At 42.9% G+C, this 23,561-nt stretch overlaps 1 protein-coding gene across 1 annotated transcript in view; it reads right to left on the reverse strand.

The window, feature by feature from the left end:
• Positions 1–2,121: 2,121 nt before the first annotated feature.
• LOC125238277 (zinc finger protein on ecdysone puffs-like) overlaps positions 2,122–23,561 on the reverse strand; it is a 40,646-nt gene continuing 19,206 nt past the window's right edge. Inside the window, exons 9-12 of the mRNA XM_048145563.1 lie at positions 10,149–10,317; positions 5,982–6,126; positions 4,380–4,478; positions 2,122–3,097 (exon numbers count right to left, since the gene is read on the reverse strand). Coding sequence (XP_048001520.1) covers positions 2,922–3,097; positions 4,380–4,478; positions 5,982–6,126; positions 10,149–10,317 — 589 coding nt within the window. The 3' untranslated portion in view covers positions 2,122–2,921. The remainder of the gene's footprint in view (positions 3,098–4,379; positions 4,479–5,981; positions 6,127–10,148; positions 10,318–23,561) is intronic.

The raw sequence follows: 23,561 nt of genomic DNA on the forward strand, positions 1-23,561 counted from the left end.
TATGATTGTCAAGAGGATGCTGTTATTCTCATATAATTAATTAGTAATACGGTTCAGAAAAGTATTTAAAAAATATTTATAATGAAATTCCGCAACTTAGCGCGTGATTATGTATGTTTATGAACGGACAAGAGGGGGCAAAATAAAAAAAAAATCTGTCAAGGTGGTCCAAGACATGCACTAACCTTCTCTCCGGGAGTCAGGAACCGCAGGCAGGATTGGCCGGGGCCCACAATTCACCAAGGAAGCACAACCGTTCTCGCACATGCCTTATAACAGTCTGTCAGGTGTCAACAACTAGTTAGAGGGCCGCGCGGGCGGGGCGAGGCGCGAGGGGGGAGAAACATATCTTTTAAATATATATGGTTAGGTAGGTAGAATTTTGAACAATGTATATTTCTAGTCATCCATAGCCAAGGTCACAAAAATCACAAAATACGAAATCACTGAAGAGCACTGGGACGAGTATAAAGTCGCCAACGAATAAATCGTGACTAAATAGAATTTCCCATATTACTCTAAAATACATCCTAATAGAGGGGATGGGAAAAATAATTTCTTGAGTTTTTGTCAAAAATACCACGTGAAAGATGAGATGACCGCTTAATCCGCCGCCGCTCAGGTGCATTCATTGTTTATTGGCCAAGTGTCACCGATAATCTTACATGTGGCCTGTCATGATCTTTGTTGTGGTAAACGTCATTATAATAGAAACAATAGAGCACTTAAAAACTGTTATAAACACCACGCAAATGTTTAGAAAAAAACTTGTCTTGTAAATATTTGTCACACACTTTTATGATAATACAATAATTACTATTTAGTTTCTGACTGTTTAAACTGCCCTGTTTTTGTAATGAAACAAAAAAATATAGCATGGTAATAAGTTTGGTTCTTAGAAATGTTGCTTGCTGCCATCCAAACAGTAATCCGTTGTAAAATGGTATAATTTGCAACGAATTTCGGCATAAAATAAGCTTTAAAACAATGCAATAAAGTTTATTTTTGCGTGCTATGAAAATATGTGTAGATTTTACAAGTAGCGCCAGGCCACGGTGACCCATACCTTGAGTCGGGTCTATAACTTCAGGCATATATATATTATTTATATTTTTGAAATGTGGATGCATCCATTTGCTTAGAACACGTATGTATCTCGAATTTCAGAATATTGACTATATTACACTTATAGTAAACCAAACTTGAATATTCTCGACCCCATTTTACTAAAAAAAACATGTTTAGAATTTCTTTTCCATTATTACCTTATGAAAATGGTTGTTAGCTCAAACTATACTTACATTATTACGTTATATTTCGTTTTGTTTATGTTTAAATCAGAATTTATTCAGGACTCACATGCGAGTCATCGGCCCTGCGGAACTGTTCCGCCATGACTCATAGGCTGAGTTGCTGGCCCTGAATGGGTTAAAAACGATTACTTTCATCATTTCAATAAAATTATAGATGAAATTCGTTCTCAGAGAGTTGAAAATAGTGTCTTTTCATACCATTTTACATCGGAACATGCTGCGTCTAACATAAAAAAATATGTAACATCACTTACGTTACATTCTTAAATTGTTCATGTCGATTGAACTTCAGATATACTTTTCAAAGCAATAATCTTCACCAATTCCTAAGAAAAAGTGGTCCCAGCAGTCAACAAATCGTCTTATGTGATTTTTATTTATATACTGTGTTTACAAAGTCCATAAACACACGATATAAGCGAAAAATCTGTTTTATTTAACAATTTACCTGAAGGTAACAAAAACTCGGTTATAAACCGAAATTCGAATCGGTTTCGAGTTTCACCGAAAAAAAACCGATACTCGGTTTTCGGTTCTAGCTGCATTCCCTAATCCCGAGGCAGAAGATGAATTCCAAATACTATTTATTGACATCATTTGCCATATTTTAGTAACTGTGACCCAATGAAAATATAATACTTTTTTTTGACGACCGGTCTGGCTCAGTCAGTAGTGACCCTGCCTGCTAAGCCACGGTCCTGGGTTCGAATCCCGGTAAGGGCATTTATTTGTGTGATGAACACAGATATTTGTTCCTGAGTCATGGATGTTCTCTATGTATATAAGTATGTATTTATCTATTTAAGTATGTATATCGTCGCTTAACACCCATAGTACAAGCTTTGCTTAGTTTGGGGCTAAGTTGATTTGTGTAAGGTGTCCCCAATATTTATTTATTCTCCATACAAGAGTGACCCACCTTAGTACGTAGCGCTTAACTCGGTTAGCGTGATGCAGAGCGGTAGTGTGGTGACTGTGGTGTGACCTAGTGGCTAGTGTGAGCTACTAGCGTTCGCGGCGCACGGTGAGGTACGCGAGGTTCCAACTTCTCAGCCGGTCTGTTCTTTACCTGCCAGTTTTTGAGATTTCATTTTTTATAAAGTGTTGACGACTGCACTTTGGCCGGACAGTGGTCGTCGTGAGCGAAAGTGGTCGTGTAATTCAAAGAGTATGTTGCGGTGTAGTCATTAGTCTTCTCGACGACTGTGGGCGTGGGGGAGGGGTCTGTCGATAGGAGGCTTTTGAGGTCTCATTTTTAGCCCCCGACGCAAAAATGACGGGGTGTTATAAGTTTGACGTGTCTGTCTGGCTGTATGTATGTGTGTGGTGTCCGTCTGTGGCATCGTAGTTCCCAAAGATGAATCGATTTTGTTTTAGTTTTTTTTTTCTGAAAGCTGTTAGTCGGGAGTGTTCTTGGCCATGTTTCATGAAACTCGGTCTACTATGTCGCGGTCGGGGTTTTTTTCAAAATTTTAATTTTGTGGTTAGGTTGTACAATTTTAATGGATTACGAGTTGTCTACGGAGTGTACATGATCGGCATCTTGTCGGGACAGTGGTTGTCGTGAAGATGTGTCGTGTGGCGGGCAGTGCGGTGCGAGGAGCCGGGCTAGTACCGTCCCCGGCGCGCGCGCGAGGCTCGCGGCGAGGCGCGCGCGGGCGGGTCGATCTTGTCGGCGGCGGCGGGCGCCGGCGGCGGAGACTGCTCCTGAGGCGGTTCCTCGCGAGATTCTTCCTCTTCGGGCTCATTGTTATCCTCCTCGTTGTTTTGCTCCTGATCGGTACCTGTCGAATGATTTAATTATATCGTCTCAAACGCGATCAAAAACAAATGATCGAAGAATACGTATCATCCGATCGCAGCTCGATTAGCAAAAACAATTGAAGCGATGTTCCGATATCGACCAGAAATTTACTGAAATTATACCATTCCTTTTTATGTCATATTTTTCTTTTTTATGTGTGCATTTACGAATAAAATTTCTATTTCAAACAGTAAAATGAAAACACAACACGACCGACCCCACGTTCTGACCTAAATGTTGAACGATTTATTAAACACTAGCTTGTGCCGGCGGCTTCGCTCGCTTTAAATTCAAAAATTGCGGAATGCTCCACACAAACTTCCACCCCCCATTTTAGGAAAGTCGATGGTCAGAAAGAGACAAAAGTAGCCTATGTCACTCTCCATCCTTTCAACTCCACTGAAAAAATTACGTCAATTCTTCGCTCCGTTTTGCCGTGCAAGACGGACAAACAAACAGACACACTCTTTCCCATTTATAATATTAGCATGAATTACAATAGTATTCCTAACTATCCAATTAACATTTTTTTATACTACGTCGGTGGCAAACAAGCATACGTTCCGCCTGATGAAAAGCGATCACCGTAACCTATGGACGCCTGCAACTCATAGTGTCACATACGCGTTGCCGACCCACTAGAAACTTGCACTCTCTTTTACTGACATGAATTTAACTTTTAATATTACAATCTTAGCCCTATCAACTCAAACAATCAATAAATTTTTCATCACACTCGCACTTCAAATGTGCTATTGCACGCAAGCGGAGCTTGAGTTATAGAAAAATCGTTCTCCCAAGGGAATAATGAAATTTCTTGTTCCGTACTTTTTTACATCTATTTACATATTTTTTACATTGCGAGTGTGATGAAAAACATTGTGTGTAACTCGGGGAGTATGAATATTACTAACTCGAGTCTTTAAATCGCTCCGGCAAGCCGTCGAGATTTAACTTACTCTCGTTAGTAATATCAGGGGCGGCTCACTCCGCGATCCTATCGCCGCGCTACAAGTACATGCCGGCGGCCGCGAGTTCGCGGCCTATTTAGTGGCGACGACCTTTGCGCGGCGCAATAGAATTCAATGTCGGCTACACGCGTGCGGTCCGTTTGTTAATGTAGGTAAAAATTTGGAATGGCGGCTTTTTGTGAACTTCAAAGGAGTGAGCCTTCTGTACTTGTACTATTATATATTCTGTGGTAATATTCAACTTCCTCCCCTTGTTGCACAATGTACTATTAAACGAATACAGTAACTCACGTTCATCCTGCAAGATCTCATCGACGCTCTGCTCCCAGTCCTCCAGCGCGTCGTCCGGCGGCAGCTCCGCGCCGCCTTCAGCTTCGCCGTCGAGCTCATCTACAACAATATTATAAATCAGCAGGATGCTGATACGCAATAATGTGTTATCCCGCATGAATTTGGCAATAAAATGTCAAAATCAAATCAAAAATCAAAATCAAAATAATTTATTCAGCAAATAGGCCACAGGTTCACTTTTACGTCACATGTACGTATTTAGAAAATATTTAAAATTGATTTGAAATTACAATTGATACTATTATATACTAATTCTAAGTTCTAACTAAAGTTAACTCTATACAATTAATTAGAGATGTAGAAGGTCTCTAAATGTCGAATTACAACCAAGAACTACACTAAATATAAAAAGTACAAATACAAAAAAAAGTCTAAAATTACTTTAGAGGTGCAAATGACTCTAAATGTCACAACTAAAGATAAAATGTATACTTAATCTAATTCTCCTTAGAGATGTATATGGTCTCCAAGAGTCAAAATCATATATTTAAAATATTCACTAAAAGAAAGGAAACAAACGACAACGACAACCGAACAAAGTGTCCTAATTTAATAAAAATTAGAATTAAAGTTACTAAGTTATAACAGCCCCAGAAAGCTTAAACAGACCGGTCTTCACAGACGGCACCCGTTCACGAGTGTCAACTTTAATCATCGAATTATTGAGTTGACATATTGCGAAATGCATGTGGGATGACACATTATTGCGTATCAGCATCTATTATTAACTACAAGAAATCTCTAATAGAAATAAATTTACCTTTTTGCAAATAATGTGTTAACTGAAATGTCATACACCTAAGAAAAAAAAAATACCAAGGCCTCTCAAGTGTCCAAAGCTGGATTCGAACCAGCGTCCTCCGTTTTAGGACAGTATAATAAACAGTACTATCGTACAGTATTGCCACTCTCGCTGCCCGCCTCGCGGTTACCTCACAGTTATCGCCTGTCAAAAACGCGAACAGTCGACCTGTCATAATTCACTCATACAAGCATAGTACACACCCTTCATACACACGTCCTCTTCTAAATCGTCCTCGTGTCCATTCTCGGTAGTGCGGCGCCGCTTCCAGTTGCCGCTCTCCTCGGATTTGGCAACGCTTATTAGACTGTAGCCCATCTCGTTGCCATGGCAACATAATATAACATACTCACCCTTCATACAGACGTCCTCTTCTAAACCGTTCTCGGAAGTGCGGCGCCGCTTCCAGTTGCCGCTCTCCTCGGATTTGGCAACGCTTATGAGACTGTAACGGCCCAGCCACGACATTGTTCTAAGCGCGGCAGCGGTGAGCGGCAGCCATACGTGCGAATGAAAAGTCACATCGCTGTGTCTCGCTCCAATGTATGGCCGCCGCTCACCGCTGCCGCGCTTAGACCAATGTCGTGGCTGAGTATAACAATACACACGTTCTCTTCTAAGCCATTCTCGTGCCCGTTCTCGGAAGTGCGGCGCCGCTTCCAGTTGCCGCTCTCCTCGGATTTGGCAACGCTTATTAGACTGTAACTCGTTGCCATGGCAACATAATATAACGTACTCACCCTTCATACAGACGTCCTCTTCTAAACCGTTCTCGTGTCCGTTCTCGGAAGTGCGGCGCCGCTTCCAGTTGCCGCTCTCCTCGGGTTTGGCGTTGCGCTTGTTGGACTCTTGCTCGGCCTTCTCGGCTTCTACTTCCGCTGCTTGCTGTGAAAATAAGATGAGGTTCAGTATTAAGACAGTCATGCTACAAGGTCACAACGGATACAACTTGCGTTCGCGCGGAGTCCATACTGTGACCAAACGAGACTTCAAATAAACATTTTAAAGATCGATAGATCTTAGTGTAGCCCAACCAGTTGCAGAAAATAAGTTATTTTCAAGTACATTTGGTGTTTTTTCCCGCACTCGTTCGCAAAGTAGTACAATAGGCTAGTTTACTATACTTAAAATGAAATATTTTATGCAGTACACGAAATTAAGCACCACATCACTAGAAGAAAAATATGGACAGTAGTTATATTGAGACATAATTTATATTTAATAAGTCAAAGAGAAAAATATAAAGTAAATGAATTGACCGTGACGTCACTCATCAGTATTTCATAGTAATTCCATATTAGAAAATCGTTTTGACAATTCATAAAAAGAAGCTGATTTGACTACTAGGAAACTAGCCTATTATTGTCAGGTAGAAATTTCTTACAATGCTTACACTGGAAGGGACCATCCATAGCTTACATTGCTTAAAGTGGAAGGGCTATATCACCTGTTTAGCCTCCTGCTGCTGGGTGAGCAGGCGAGTGAACAGCTGGTGGTGTCTCCAGGTCCTCAGGTGCACTCCAGCAGTCTCATCATCCATAGCTTACATTGCTCAAAGAGGAAGGGCTATATCACCTGTTTAGCCTCCTGCTGCTGGGTCAGCAGGCGAGTGAACAGCTGGTGGTGTCTCCAGGTCCTCAGGTGCACTCTAGCAGTCTCATCGTCCATAGCTTACATTGCTCAAAGGGGAAGGGCTATATCATCTGTTTAGCCTCCTGCTGCTGGGTGAGCAGGCGAGTGAACAGCTGGTGGTGTCTCCAGGTCCTCAGGTGCACTGCAGCAGTCTCATCGTCCACAGCTTACATTGCTCAAAGGGGAAGGGCTATATCACCTGTTTAGCCTCCTGCTGCTGGGTGAGCAGGCGAGTGAACAGCTGGTGGTGTCTCCAGGTCCTCAGGCCCCGTAGCCGAATGGCATTTCTCCGACGCCAAACGAAAGCGATACGCCGCTGGCTCTGTCGCGCCAATACGCAAGCGCGATAGAGATAGATATCTACTAGCGCTTCGTTTCGTGAGCGTTTCGTGAGCGTTTGTGCCATTCGGCTAGCCACCCAGGTGCACTCCAGCAGTCTCATCGTCCATAGCTTACATTGCTCAACGTGGAAGGGCTATATATCACCTGTTTAGCCTCCTGCTGCTGGGTGAGCAGGCGAGTGAACAGCTGGTGGTGTCTCCAGGTCCTCAGGTGCACTCCAGCAGTCTCATCATTCATAGCTTACATTGCTCAAAGTGGAAGGGCTATATCACCTGTTTAGCCTCCTGCTGCTGGGTCAGCAGGCGAGTGAACAGCTGTTAGTGTCTCCAGGTCCTCAGGTGCACTCCAGCAGTCTCATCGTCCATAGCTTACATTGCTCAAAGTGGAAGGGCTATATCACCTGTTTAGCCTCCTGCTGCTGGGTGAGCAGGCGAGTGAACAGCTGCTGGGTGAGCAGGCGAGTGAACAGCTGGTGGTGTGTCCAGGTCCTCAGGTGCACTCCAGCAGTCTCATCATCCACAGCTTACATTGCTCAAAGTGGAAGGGCTATATCACCTGTTTAGCCTCCTGCTGCTGGGTCAGCAGGCGAGTGAACAGCTGGTGGTGTCTCCAGGTACTCAGGTGGACTCCAGCAGTCTCATCATTCATAGCTTACATTGCTCAAAGTGGAAGGGCTATATCACCTGTTTAGCCTCCTGCTGCTGGGTCAGCAGGCGAGTGAACAGCTGGTGGTGTGTCCAGGTCCTCAGGTGCACTCCAGCAGTCTCATCATCCACAGCTTACATTGCTCAAAGTGGAAGGGCTATATCACCTGTTTAGCCTCCTGCTGCTGGGTCAGCAGGCGAGTGAACAGCTGTTGGTGTCTCCAGGTCCTCAGGTGCACTCCAGCAGTCTCATCATTCATAGCTTACATTGCTCAAAGTGGAAGGGCTATATCACCTGTTTAGCCTCCTGCTGCTGGGTCAGCAGGCGAGTGAACAGCTGTTGGTGTCTCCAGGTCCTCAGGTGCACTCCAGCAGTCTCATCATCCATAGCTTACATTGCTCAAAGAGGAAGGGCTATATCACCTGTTTAGCCTCCTGCTGCTGGGCCAGCAGGCGAGAGAACAGCTGGTGGTGTCTCCAGGTCCTCAGGTGGACTCCAGCAGTCTCATCATTCATAGCTTACATTGCTCAAAGAGGAAGGGCTATATCACCTGTTTAGCCTCCTGCTGCTGGGTGAGCAGGCGAGTGAACAGCTGGTGGTGTCTCCAGGTCCTCAGGTGCACTCCAGCAGTCTCATCATTCATAGCTTACATTGCTCAAAGTGGAACGGCTATATCACCTGTTTAGCCTCCTGCTGCTGGGTGAGCAGGCGAGTGAACAGCTGGTGGTGTCTCCAGGTCCTCAGATGCACTCCAGCAGTCTCATCATCCATAGCTTACATTGCTCAAAGTGGAAGGGCTATATCACCTGTTTAGCCTCCTGCTGCTGGGTGAGCAGGCGAGTGAACAGCTGGTGGTGTCTCCAGATCCTCAGATGCACTCCAGCAGTCTCATCATCCATAGCTTACATTGCTCAAAGTGGAAGGGCTATATCACCTGTTTAGCCTCCTGCTGCTGGGTCAGCAGGCGAGAGAACAGCTGGTGGTGTCTCCAGGTCCTCAGGTGCACTCCAGCAGTCTTATCGTCCATAGCTTACATTGCTCAAAGGGGAAGGGCTATATCACCTGTTTAGCCTCCTGCTGCTGGGTCAGCAAACGAGTGAACAGCTGGTGGTGTCTCCAGGTCCTCAGGTGCACTCCAGCAGTCTCATCATCTATAGCTTACATTGCTCAAAGTGGAAGGGCTATATCACCTGTTTAGCCTCCTGCTGCTGGGTCAGCAAACGAGTGAATGAATGAATGAATGAATGATTATTTTATTTGCATAAAACAAGCGTATATACATAGGTGTTCAGAAAAATATCCACAGCACGATTCTTGTTTTGCCCCGACAGGCGTACAAATATTGTTTACTTATGAACTAACAAAACTTAACTAACTATATACAAGATGTATACTAGTCTTACGCACTATAATTATTCATGCAGTTCTGTACATAAAACATTTCCAAAACAGCATAGCTCGCAACAGTGACAATAAATTAATTATATATAAACATTTAATTTGAATTTACAATAAATAATTAGTATTAAATAATTGATTATAATTTACAATTTATTACATATTCATCAATGGAGTAATAACAATTTTCAATTAAATGATTAAACAATGTCTTTTTGAAAACCAATGGGTGTAATTCTTTAATGTCATCAGATAGGATATTGAATAATTTGATAGCCATACAGTAAACGTTTTTCCTGGATAACGCTAATTTAGTCATAGGTAAAAGCAATTTAGTTCTATGTGTTCCACGTTTGGAGTTGGTTGTGATAATTTCAAAAAACGACATATGTTTCTTAATAAAGATACACATTTCAAAAATATAAAGTGACGGAAGAGGCAGTATACGTTTGGATTGAAACAAAGACTTACAAGGCGCTAAAAATTCTGCTCCGCATAGAGTTCGGATACATTTTTTTTGTAATTTAAATATAATACACAGTGAACAGCTGGTGGTGTTTCCAGGTCCTCAGGTGCACTCCAGCAGTCTCATCATCCATAGCTTACATTGCTCAAAGTGGAAGGGCTATATCACCTGTTTAGCCTCCTGCTGCTGGGTGAGCAGGCGAGTGAACAGCTGGTGGTGTCTCCAGGTTCTCAGGTGCACTCCAGCAGACTCATCATCTATAGCTTACATTGCTCAAAGAGGAAGGGCTATATCACCTGTTTAGCCTCCTGCTGCTGGGTGAGCAGGCGAGTGAACAGCTGGTGGTGTCTCCAGGTTCTCAGGTGCACTCCAGCAGACTCATCATCTATAGCTTACATTGCTCAAAGAGGAAGGGCTATATCACCTGTTTAGCCTCCTGCTGCTGGGTCAGCAGGCGAGTGAACAGCTGGTGGTGTCTCCAGGTCCTCAGGTGGACTTCAGCGGTCTCATCGCCGTCCAGCAGCTTGCGGCACAGCTTGCATTGCACGCAGTGGAAGGGTTGAAGGAAGGAGGCGCCTACGCCGCGCTCAGTGCTGAAACAAAGTGGTGGTTTAAGGCTGGTTTTTAACCCCCAACGCAAAAACGACGGGGTGTTATAAGTTTGACGTGTCTGTCTGTATGTCTTTCTGTATGTCTGTCTATCTGTCTGTCTGTCTGTCTGTCTGTGGCATCGTAGCTCCTGAACGGATGAACCGATTTAGACTTAGTTTTTTTTTTGTTGTCTGAAAGCTGAGTTCTCGATCCTCTTGCTTTACATTACGATACAAATGTGGAAAAAACGAAGTTTGAAACGAGCGGCGATAAATTAAAACAGACCGAAGGGAGTGTTGTAAATCGATACGTAACGTGTATCGTACGACGTTTTTCAGTACAGATGGCCCTCTGAAGTTTCGACCTGACAAAAAATGGCTTACTTATTGCACTAGTACGATGAAAAAATACCATTTGTACTGAAATAGTACATTACGATACAAGTGCGTAAAAAAGGAAGCTCGAAACGACGTGGCGATAAATTAAAACACGACCGAAGGAAGTGTTTTAAATCGACACGAGTTACGAATTTCCTTTTTGCACGTGTATCGTACGACGTTTTTCAGTACAGATGAGCCTCCGAAGTTTCGACCTGGCGTATAATGAACCACTTCTCGAACATTTGTTAGTCGTATACCTCGAAATCACAAAATCCTTTTTGCCGCGATAGCGTATTTTGTTGTAGCGTTTAATATCGATGGTATATTTTGTTACTCGCATATATTTTTAGTAGATTTTTACAACAGTAGCTAATTTTGATGTAGCATTATTATCAATAGCCTATTTAGTTAACCGCATATATTTTCAAAAGATTTTTACAACAATAGCAGATTTTTATGTAGCATTCAGGGATCGGAACCCGTTCCCAAATACCATTTGATATCGTTCTTAAACCGTTACCTATAAATTTTGTTCAATGGGAACAAAATAATTTCGGTTACGGTTCTTATATCGTTCCCTAAACGAACGGTTCATTATAAATTTTGTTCAGTGGGAACAAAATAATTTCGGTTTCGGTTCTTATTTCGTTCCCTCAAAGAACAGTTCCTTACAGTAACGTTCAAATGAACGAACAGAATTTTAGCGTTCCTAAAACCAATATTATTTCGTTCCGAGCCGCGCGGGAGTAGGTATAGCGACTGTAGCGAGCGCCAGAGCCGAACGTTTTCGCCGACGCACGAGCCGCCTTTCGCTGTCTCTTTTTCACACGAAGTTCATGTATATTTCTGTTTCGGTTAGCCGGCCGGCCGCGGCCGGCAATGAAGGTGAAGGTAGGTTGTTTGTTTTGTTTACTTCATTTACTTGAGTTGCAACTTTCGGCGTATAAACAGCGAACGTGCAGTGATAGTGTATGCTTGATATTGAAACTATTAGGATAGGAAGAAACAGCATAGAATATACACCATGTATAAAGGGCGGCAAATTTTAAAATTGTAGGGCTCACCGGCCTTCATAAAACCTGTCTACTTAAAGTTTCACGTTAACGGAATCATTAAAGGATTAAGACGATACAGGAGGCAAGCACGAATTCAGATTTTTAGGTCTTTATCGCCGTCGCGTTGACGGGGGCGGAACCCACAGAGAGGCCCTGTATAGTAAAGTTGTGTGTGCGCGTGGCGCACGCACACAGACGCGTACGCCGGCGGCGCAAGTACTCGCGCTCGAGCCGACCGGCGCCCGCAATCGCTCTCTATAGTCTCTATCTATATTTTTCTAGTTTTGGACTTCTGATTTGCGTATAGTTTTGGACTCCGTGAAGTATACTCGTACTGATTTGAATAGAATGCAAATTTGTCATATTGAGATGAGAGATGAGGATGGCACTGAGTTATTGTCAAGGACTTTACCTGTAACTAAAGGGGTCCCGCAGGGCTCGATCCTAGGACCAATTCTGTTCAGCTTGTATAGCGCAGATCTAGTTAATAACATACACAATTGTAATTATCAAATGTACGCGGATGACATTCAGTTGTATATATCCTTCAAAGCAAGTGACACTAGCGTAGCTGTAAACAAACTTAACGATGACTTGTCCAAGATAGTCAATTGGTGTGACCAGAATAGTCTACAACTAAACCCTTCCAAATCAAAATTTATGTTGTTAGGTACGAAAAAACAAATCGAAATGGCTGAAAGACAAAGTCCTCAAGTTACCTTAAAAGGATCTCTTCTAGATAGAGTAAAAGAGGCTCGTAATTTAGGTTTGCTAATGGATGACTCCTTGAGATTTGAGAAATACATCTCGGAGACAATGCGCAACTGCTTTTATCGGCTCAAGGTGCTGTATAAGATCCGTGAGTATCTTTCTGTCGAAATGCGCATTAATCTATGCGAAGCGCTTATACTCTCGAAGCTTAATTACGCAGATGTGGTGCTCTCTGGACGCTTACTGGATCGGACTAAAAAAATGCTGCAACGCATTCAAAATGCTTGTGCCCGTTTCTGCTTCCCCATTCCCCGACGTGCACACGTGACTCCGTATTTAAATCGACATGATCTAATGAACATGGCCTCTCGAAGATCTCTCCATTTTGCGACCTTACTTTTTGGTATTATTAAGAACAGAAAACCCATATACCTTTACGAAAAAATATGTTTTTCACGACGAGCTCACAGACATGCAACACGACTCATACACGTCACAACACACCGCACGGCTGCCTTTCGTGGCAGCTTCCGTTTTGCTGCCACAAAGTGCTGGAATGATTTGCCACCTCCAGTAAGAAACTCTTTGTCGGTCGTCTCTTTCAAAGCCAAACTTAAAATTTTTCTGCTGGATAAACAAAAAGCGTAGCACTTAGGCAACCGTGCCAACGCACACACACGTCATACACACACACTCCTACACACACAAAATAATACACAGAGTACGTTCTACATAATTATATAAAGTTAAGTTTGCCATTATTTATATAAAGTACCAATACTTAGTTATTTATTACAAAAAGATTTAGCTATGTTATCTTGGATGTTAGTGTTGTCTAGCTTTAGATTTAGTTTTAGTTGTAGTTTTAGTTTTAGCAGGCCTCACTGAAAATCAGCGTCACGTTGTGTGTCCTAGGACTCACATCGGGACATCAAGCTGAGTGAGGACCTATTAGCTCAATTAAATGTTGTGTTGTAAATATTGATCGTCCTTACTATGTACTTACCTTTGCGCTAATAAATATTTCTTTATCTTTATCTTTATCTTTATATTTTAGGTATTCTAAATATTATTCCTTACCTTATACATAATGTAATTATCTTAAAAGGAATCATGATACCGAAATAAAGTTATTCGGTATGTAAAAAACTAAAGCCTTTTCGATGTCAAAAAGAAAGTTTAAAATAATTTTGTGATAAAGTAAATATTTTCTGAAAGGATTGGGTTATACCTAGGGATTGCAATAATATAAAATCCGAATTTTCGGATTATTTTTAGGGCAAAATCCGAACTCCGGATTAAATCCGGATTTTTTTTAGTAACTAAAGCCTGACAAGTTTTTATTTGACCCTGGAAGAGTGTCGCTACAAATCGTTTTTATATGGCAATAATGTGCCGACGTCATGTATAATCGGGACAGCGAGTACTGGGTTTCGTTTCGCGTTAATATTTGTAGAAAATTAAAGCATGGTTTTAGAGAATGACAATTTAATAAGCTAGGTTTGAAGACTTGCTACTTCCACACAGCCTAAAATTCATGAAGCTTGTGCCTGTATCGAAGTCGTCGATGTTTATTTTCTTCTTACGTGGGACCTTGTTTTGTACTGGTGGCGATGATGAAACGGCCTCCTTATTTCTTTAAATATTTTTCACGGCAGAGCTAAATACAGACACCATAAATAAGAACAAAAAATATATTAAGCTAAATCGAAACCAACTAATCATTGCATGAGAACATTATTAGGGTGCCCGCCCCCTACACGTAAAGTGGGGAGAGATTTTTTTTTCATTTCAACCCTGACGTGTGATATACCTATTGTTGGATAGGTATTAAAAAATGAATAGGGGTTTACTACTAACATTTTTTGATATTGTTAATTTTTTCGGAAATAATCGCTCGGAAATGTATGGGACATTTCAGAGGTAAACTTTTGTATGGGCTTTGTCAGTCCCGGTATCTATCGTCCTTGATATTAGGCAAGTCAATGTGCACCTCTAACGACTCTTACGCAGTGGCCATTGAGGCCAATCAATTAAAGGTGAGGAAACAGTCTCAGCTGTTGCCATTAGATTTGGTGAAAATAACATTGATCGCGTTGGATATGGTAAGTATGGTTAAGAAACTAAAGCCTGACCAGAAATATAAATAACTATTGTCAGGCAGGAGTGCGCTGTTATTCTGATGTATGGAGTGACAGTTCAGTATAGTATGATGACTATGAAGAAAATAGTTTTAATGAAATTCCGCTACATGGCGCATAGTCATATATTTCTGGTCATGCTTTACATGTGTATAAAATAAAACAAAACTTATGAATCTTATGATATAATCTTTCCAGTAATTGCCTATGGGAAAATAACATTGTAGTTACCACTGGTAACAACTTAGTGGTAACTCTGACTAGTGGAATAACCCTTATTTTATAACGATATTTCACTAACGAATGTACCAAAATATGATTGACTTTTACACTGAAGCTATAATTATGATAGAGTACACATAATCTTGATACACATTTAATAATATTTTTCTATTTTATTTTCGAGATCTTCTAAACAAGCCCGTAAATTCTCTTCGGGAACTTGTTCTAACTTTTTTCTTATAACGACTGCAACTATATTACGCTTGCATGAACAAGGGCACATCGCGTCCGGTTCCGGTTCACTATAAATGGATTGCATGGGTTGTGCTCTCTCAAGGACTGCATCTTGGTCCTTAAAAACATTTAAAAACATATCACTATTACAAATTCACACAGATTAAGTAACACACATATTAAATATGATCTGCACTAATTTGTATAAATTTTATACAAATTAGTGCAGATTATATTTTATACAGCTTTCTCACACTATAAGCACTTACATCCAACTCAAGGTCATCAGAATCGCTTGGATATGGGGTAGTTTTTTCTCTATATATATTTTTTTGAAGGCTAGATCTTCATCATCTATGTCAAAGCTTTTATCTGCAATAAAAATATCTTATTTATTTTGCATAATGTACTTACATTTCTAGAAAATTATTACAATAAGTTACAAGCTTTTGAGAATTGGGCCCTTGGTGTATCTACATGGAATACACAACTGTAGTTGGCGAGTGTATTAGTGTCTACACTGTCTACAGACGACCAAACCGACCAAGGTCCAACAAGTACGGGATTGTAAGAGCGGGAGAGCTACGTCAACCGGGGTGGCTTTAGGAAAATTTGGGGTTACTTTGATGGTATTTGAACGGCTTTAAAATTAACATCATTCATTATTTACTGAAACTGTTCATGTAATTAGTAGATAGATAATAGATCAATAAATATTCTTGTAAATCTACCATAGAAAATCGCGAATTTACTTACAGTATGACTTTAAAACTAAATTTTCAAAGTCACCCCTGCGTTTTAAAGCCACCCCGGTTGACCGTATAAGGCTTTCTCATTTTTTTACAAATAACTGCGTCCCTAATTGACATTATGTCGGTACGGTCGCCTGTAAGTACCTACTTTAGGAGTGACACCGAATAGGGCTTGTATTGTAATCCGGATATATCAGCTGATTTTGAAATTCGGATAATTTGCACGTTAAAATCCGGATAAAACGAATAATTCGAATATTGTGAATGACAGAAATACCATTGCAATTTTTAAGAAGCTCATTTGGAAAACAAATTTTAAAGTAAAATTAACACATTTACGATATTAAAGCGATTTATATCAAAAATTACTCCTTGAGTGGCACTACTACCTTATTTAATAATAGTCATACTAGTTATGAAAAGAAAGCTGCACTTTTGGATGGAAGCAAGTCGCTTTGCATGGTGATAGTAGACATCATAGTAAACGATTTTTTCCGAGGATATCGAAATTTCATCCCTTAAGAAGCCGAGCGTAGCGAGGTGTTTTATGAAAATGAAAAAAATTCTATCTTTTTATTGTATCGTCCGATTTTGACAAAACGTATCTCAAATGAAAGGTATTAATTTGTGTAATTAAAAAAAAATACAAAGAAAAAAAATTTAAAATAAAAGTAAGAAAAAAATAAAAAAAGTAAATTTCCGTCTCGCACTGAATAACTTCAAAGAATGACAGACAAAATGTACAATGTCGATATACAAGTTTTTTTTTTAATCGAAGACAGATAAATTTTTAGTTGAAAACTGAAGACCGCATCGAAATCAGATCAGCATTTTTTAAGATACAAGTTGCCAAAGTTGGGAAAGATCGCTTTATATGGCCACTTTGAAATTCCTTTGCCAGAAAGTCAGAAATAATATGTTTTTCGGACACAGAAAAATACATAGTAACAGTACACATCAAAATAAAATTAAAAATTCCGAGGATATTATAATTTCATCCCTTAGAACGACGAGCGTAGCGAGGTCGGTTACGAAAACCGAAAAAAAATCTCATTTTTTTGTACGTCGTCCGATTTTGACAAAACATGTTTCATTTGACGACCGGTCTGGCTCAGTCGGTAGTGACCCTGCCTGCTATGCCGCGGTCCTGGGTTCGAATCCCGGTAAGGGCACTTATTTGTGTGATGAGCACAGATATTTGTTCCTGAGTCATGGATGTTTTCTATGTATATAAGTATGTATTTATCTATTTAAGTATGTATATCGTCGCTTAGCACCCATAGTACAAGCTTTGCTTAGTTTGGGGCTAAGTTGATCTGTGTAAGGTGTCCCCAATATTTATTATTATTTCCTTTATTTATCTTTTTATTATTATTATTATTTTTCTCTTTATTCATTTTGATTCTTAGGCTAGGCTTTTTTATAATATGATTATAAAAGTAAAATACAAAACCACATACAAAACAATACAAAATATATAAACACATTATAAAAAACCTAACCTAGGGTGCCGCCAGCAGCGGGGCAGGGCCCAAGCTGCCGGTGGTTAGGGCTGCAGAGAGAGGAACCGTCGAACTATCCGCGCTGTGTCCAAGATCACCGCCTTCTGCATCTGGCCCTTGATCCAGCCACCTAGCGAGAGTCTCTTAAGGTGTTGGTCGAGACTCTTCGCTATGAGACCGTTCGCTGAAACGACTATCGGAACAATGATCGTTGATTCAACATCCCACATGGCGGTTATCTCGTGAGCCAAGTCTAGGTACTTACTGGACTTGTCCTTCTCGGCTTTCACGAGATTCTCATCATGGGGGATGGTGATGTCAACGAGCACTGCCCGGCGTTGCAGTCGATCTATTATCACAATGTCAGGCTTATTGGCTACAATAGTCCTGTCAGTGATAATAGATCGATCCCAATAGAGCGTGGCACGACCATTTTCGAGAACTGGCGCAGGTAAGTACTTGTAGTACGGTACTTCGCGGTCCACAAGGCCGTATTGAAGAGCAAGTTGCTGGTGAATGATCCTGGCTACGAGATTATGTCTGTGCAAGTACTCGCCGTTAGCTAGATGAGAACAACCGGAAATGATATGCCTGAGTGACTCTCCGGGACGGCGGCATGCCCGACAAATGTCGACCGTACCGTCCTTCAGGATATATTTCCGGTAGTTGTTCGTCATCATAACTTCGTCCGCAATTGCACAGGCAAAACCCTCGGTTTCTCCGAAGAGGTCCCCGAATCGTAACCAGTTCACCGATGCGAGCAGATCTACATCGGGTCCCGTGAGGGCCTTGTAGAACCGCCCGTGTAGCTGCTTGCTCTCCCATACCGCCTTGCGGTCCGCAGTACTTAGTACCACAGGTTTGCGCCAGTTCTGTTTCGCCAAGGAGAGCGGCGTGAGGTTTCCGTCCACTGCCACCACATCACGATGCATCCCACACTCGTTGTTAAGGAAGTAATTCCTGAGATTGTACACCTCACGGTTGTGAAGATCTTTGGCGTTTAGGAAGCCTCGACCTCCGCATTTCCGTGGGATGTACAATCTCATAACAGACGAGCGCGGGTGTAACATACGGTGTGTGGTAAGCAGTGAGCGGACCCTCCGATCCAGGGCGTCCAGCTCAGTCTGGGTCCACCGTAGTATGCCAAAGGAGTATGTGAGTAGAGGCATTACCCAGGCGTTAAAGGCGCGCACTTTGTTGCCTCCTGACAAAAGACTATTAAGGACTTTTGTGAGCCGACTGAAAAAGCGCTCCTTCACCGACCGTCTAATGCCAACATCCTCAATACCCAACGACTGTGACATACCAAGGTACTTATAGGTTTCTGATTCAGAGATAGATCTGAACGACATCGTCTCAGAAAGTTGTAAATTTTCTGAATTTACAACCTCCCCCGCTGTACATGCATGACCGCACACTTATCGACACCAAACTCCATTCTGATGGCGGTACTGAAAACTTCTGTGGTTGTCAATAGCACCATCAGGTCTTGGGTGTTCGGTGCAAATAGTTTGAGATCGTCCATGTACAGAAGGTGAGAGATGACTTCACCCTCTCTCCGAAGCCGGCAACCTAGCCCAGAATCCTTCAGCAGCGTGCTGAGGGGATTCAGAGCTAGGCAGAACCATAATGGACTCAAACTGTCACCCTGGAATATTCCTCGCTCAATCCTTATGAAGTCCTGCGGGCCAGGGGGGTCATCCCTGACTCCTGGTTGACGAAGGACTGTGGTCCACTGCCTCATACATGCAGCCAGGAAGGATATTAAAGCTGCATCAAGTTTATACAGCTCCAATACCCTTCTCAGCCATGAATGAGGCACCGAATCATAGGCCTTCTTATAGTCAATCCAAGCGGCCGAGATGGCCCCCTTGTTCCGCCGAACTTGTTGGCAGATGGTCATGTCTATGAGGAGGAGCTCTTTAGTACCACGGGACCCAATCCTACATCCATTTTGAGCGGGAGCCAGAATGTTGTTAGCGACAATATGCGCGTTAATTTTTGCTCTCAAAATGGATGTAAGGAGCTTGTAAAGTGTAGGCAAGCACGTGATGGGTCTGTAGTTTTTTGCTTCCGTGGTACTACCGGACTTATAGAGCAGGAAAGTAACACCAGTTGTTAGGGAAGGTGGGAGAGAACCAAGATCGAGGGCTTGTTGAAATTGCGTTGCCAAACGCGAGTGCGAACATCGAAACCATTTTAGCCAGAAGTTGTGCAATCCGTCCGGTCCAGGACTTTTCCAGTTCTGGGCCGTACGGGTAGCACAACTTACGTCGTCGGGGCTGATGGTGATAGCCCCCATAGGTTCGATGTTCTCGCACTCGCGTTCGACAACGGTCATCCACTCACTCTCCGTGTGTTCGACGGGCACCGACCAGATGCTACGCCAGAAATCAGACATGGCAGTAGCATCCGGCAGCCGCACGTCAGACACACGAGGGTCGGTTTCCTCCCACCTTCGGTATACTTTCCTTTGGTCGCTTTGAAAAAGACGATTCTGCTGGAATCGGTCCACACGCTTTCTGTAGCGGCGAATACGGCTTGCCCATGTATAGACTTTCTGCTTCAGGAAGTCGATGCGCTCTGTGACATTGGCCAAATAGTCGCGGGGCCTGATGTCCGTCCCCGCGAACGCCTGGTTCACAAAGCGCATTACTCGGGGGCGATTATTACCCCCTCTGAAGCAGATCAGCTTTGCAATGAGAGTCCTAAACGAGTTGATACGACGCTCGATCCGTACTTGCCATGCAGGGACACCTCCGACGGTCCTAGTTGCACTGTCAGCGTCCGGAAACTTGACTCGAGCAACACGGCACGCCGCGATGGCTCCGCAGTACATGATCGAGTGTGTATCATCTAGATCTTTACTAGTCCGTATAAATGGCTCTAGTAAAGCGTTTAAGGCTCCCATTAACGCTAGATTGCGTCTATTCATAGGCAGACGTGGTAATCGTGGCCTAGGATTGTTTGTGGAGCGATACTGCGTAATCGCCTCTTCCAAAGACCTCCTCAGTTGCTCATTAGCAGGCTCACTCACGCTCTGACTCGCGAAGTCCCCGCCGTCGTTACCGGAATCAACCCGCGGCGCCTCCGGTGCCAGGTCGGTTTCGGGCACCGGGTCCGGCGACATGGCGGGCAAATCCCGCCCCGAGGCGGGGTCCGCGCGAGCAGCGAGAGCCTCCTGGCGAAGCCGATCAAGTGTGGCGTCATCCAACCGCTTTGACCGCTGAATGACGCGCACCTGATCCGATAGACGCTGCTCCGATACGGTGGTGGATGGCTCGAGTGCCTGAAACAGAGGCAGCATTCTAGAACGGTACGCGGATAGCCGGGTTCCACCCTCTGTGGCCCCATAATAGGCGCGCATGACATTCTCGTTTATTTCTCGAGTCCATGTCATGCGACGCACTACACCACCGGCAGCGGGAGCCGTGGGCGGGGCAGGATGTCCCGCAGGCCCCAAGCGTGCCGGCATTATTATTATTATTATTACCGCAAAAAACGGTCTCGTGGGAGCCTCACCCATAGAGAACGCGTCCCCGGGCGGCGGATAGGGGAACGCTCGGCAGATATGCCGGGTAGGAGGGAAATAAAATACCTCCCGCGGGCCAAACAGGCCGGAGAAGGACACTCCGTAACAAACCCCTGTCACGAGCTGCTTCGAAATATCCGAAGAGAAGGTCATGATAGTGCTGTAGGCTTGGCCAGGCTTACAGAAGGGATGGCAGCGGACGAACTCGAACTGAGTCAACGGTGGCTCCCACGCCTTGAGAAGGCGACGGTCTTGGCGTCAGGTGGTAACCGGCCGTAAAACTTATAACCAATATTTTCTTCTTGTGCAATGATAAAGACAACAAAAGGGAAAACGATAATGGCTAGGGCGTCCCCCGCAAGCGACGTGAATGCAACAAATGCGAACATAAGATGCGAATATACTAGGGCGTCCCCCCGAAGCGACGTAAAAGACAAGGACAAAAGTTCGCCAAAAACCACCAAGAAGTGCACTCGTTTAAGGCTCGGGACATGGAATGTAGGTTCTATGACCGGACGCAGTGCAGAATTGAGCCGAATACTTTATGACAGAGACATAAATATATGTTGCATTCAGGAAACCAAATGGCAGGGTTCAAAGTCCCGTGACATTGGACATGGATACCAGCTTATTTACCACGGAACCGTAGCAAAACGCAACGGAGTTGCAATAGCACTCGACAAAAACCTCAAACAAAGAATCATCAGTGTAGAACGGAAAAGCGATCGCCTTATTGCAATAAAGTTAGCAATGGATAATCAGCCGGCCCTGAACATAATCTCGGCATATGCACCACAGACCGGATGTACATCTAAGGAAAAAGAGACCTTCTGGGAAGAGTTCGACGAGATTGTGCTTAATGTGCCAGTGGAAGAGACGGTTCATATCGGAGGTGACTTGAATGGGCATGTGGGAGCCAGAAACGATGCACACCTAGACGCACATGGAGGGTACGGATATGGAAAACAAAACCAAGAGGGAGTAGACATTCTGAACTTTGCTAGTAAATTTAACTATAAAATTATTAATACTTTATTTAAGAAAAAGGAGGAGCACCTTATCACTTATAAAAGCGGAAGAGCTGCAACACAAATCGATTACATGTTGGCCCCAAAATCAACGATAAAATGGTACCGTGATTGCAAAGTCATCCCAGGGGAAGCTTTAACAGCGCAGCACAGACTATTAGTAGCAGTCATGGAACTTCCGAAACCAGTCAAGACCCACGTAGACAAAACCGAGCGAATAAAGTGGAAGAATATACACAGCGCCAACGGAAAACATTTTATCGAATATATGAGAGCCTACCTAAAAAGAGATATCGATGACTTGGAAAAGCCGGTGCACAAAATGTGGACAGATTTTGAAGCATATTGCCAGGAAACGGCAAGAAAGTCCCTCGGGGTATCCAAAGGTGGCTTGTTATGGCAAAAGACACTTCATGGTGGAATAGCGATATAAAAGAATTAGTCAAAGCTAAACGCGATGCGTTCAAACTTTGGCAAAAATCTGGGTTAGATGAAGACCGGGAGGCCTACAAAACGTTAAAAACCATAACAAAAAGTGCAGTCGCGCAAACAAGAGCAATGTCCAACCAAAAGTTCTATGAAAAACTAGAAAGTGCTCCTGATGAAACTACCATATTCAAAATTGCAAAACAACGCCACAAATCATCACTGGATATCAAATGTAATAAATACATCAAGAACGATCAAGGTATATTACTGACAGATAATGCATCAATAAACCGTAGATGGAAACAATATTATGAAACACTTCTCAACGAAGAGTATGCTAGTGAGCCCTTACCCCAACTACCACCTTGTGAGGGACCTATATGCTGTATATCACCAACAGAAATAAAACACGCATTGCGTCGAATGAAGTGCCACAAATCCGTTGGACCTGATAATGTTCCGGCTGACATCTGGAAGATATTGGGAGAGGATGCATTACCCTGGCTCACAGATCTCTTCAATAGAATATTAATTCAGAGACAAATACCACACTCTTGGCGTAGGAGCTATCTTTGCCCCATATACAAAAATAAAGGAGACGTCGCTAATTGTAACAACTACAGGGGTATAAAGTTAACATCGCATACCCTAAAGCTGTGGGAAAGAGTTATTGGAGCACGGTTAACAGCGATTGCTAAAACCACGGAAAACCAATTCGGCTTTACTGCAGGAAGATCCACCATAGAGGCTATACAGACTTTAAGAATACTTATGGACAAATATAAAATAAGGAGAGAAAATCTGTATATGGTGTTTATCGACCTCGAGAAGGCTTTCGATAGGGTACCAAGGAAGCTAGTATTTCAATCGCTGCGATCACAGAAAGTTCCCGAAGTTTACATTGACTTGATCCGAGACATGTACCAGGACGTCACCACCCAGATCCGTAGCACCGCTGGTACAACTCAGCCGTTTAAAGTAGAAGTAGGAGTACATCAGGGATCGGCTTTAAGCCCATTACTATTTAACCTGAGTATGGACTATATCACAAGAAGCATCCAAAAAGAAATCCCATGGAGCTTACTGTATGCAGACGATATAGTGCTCGTGGAGAACAACGCACCGGAACTCCAAAAAGTTCTGGACATATGGGTGGCTGAAATTGAAAAACATGGTCTAAGAGTAAGCCGCACTAAAACAGAATTTATGGAGTGCGACTTTGGTGGAACTGAGCAGGTTGGCTGTAATCTTATAGTAGAC

This window comes from Leguminivora glycinivorella, chromosome 23 (assembly GCF_023078275.1).
Source record: "Leguminivora glycinivorella isolate SPB_JAAS2020 chromosome 23, LegGlyc_1.1, whole genome shotgun sequence".
Lineage (NCBI taxonomy): Eukaryota > Metazoa > Arthropoda > Insecta > Lepidoptera > Tortricidae > Leguminivora > Leguminivora glycinivorella.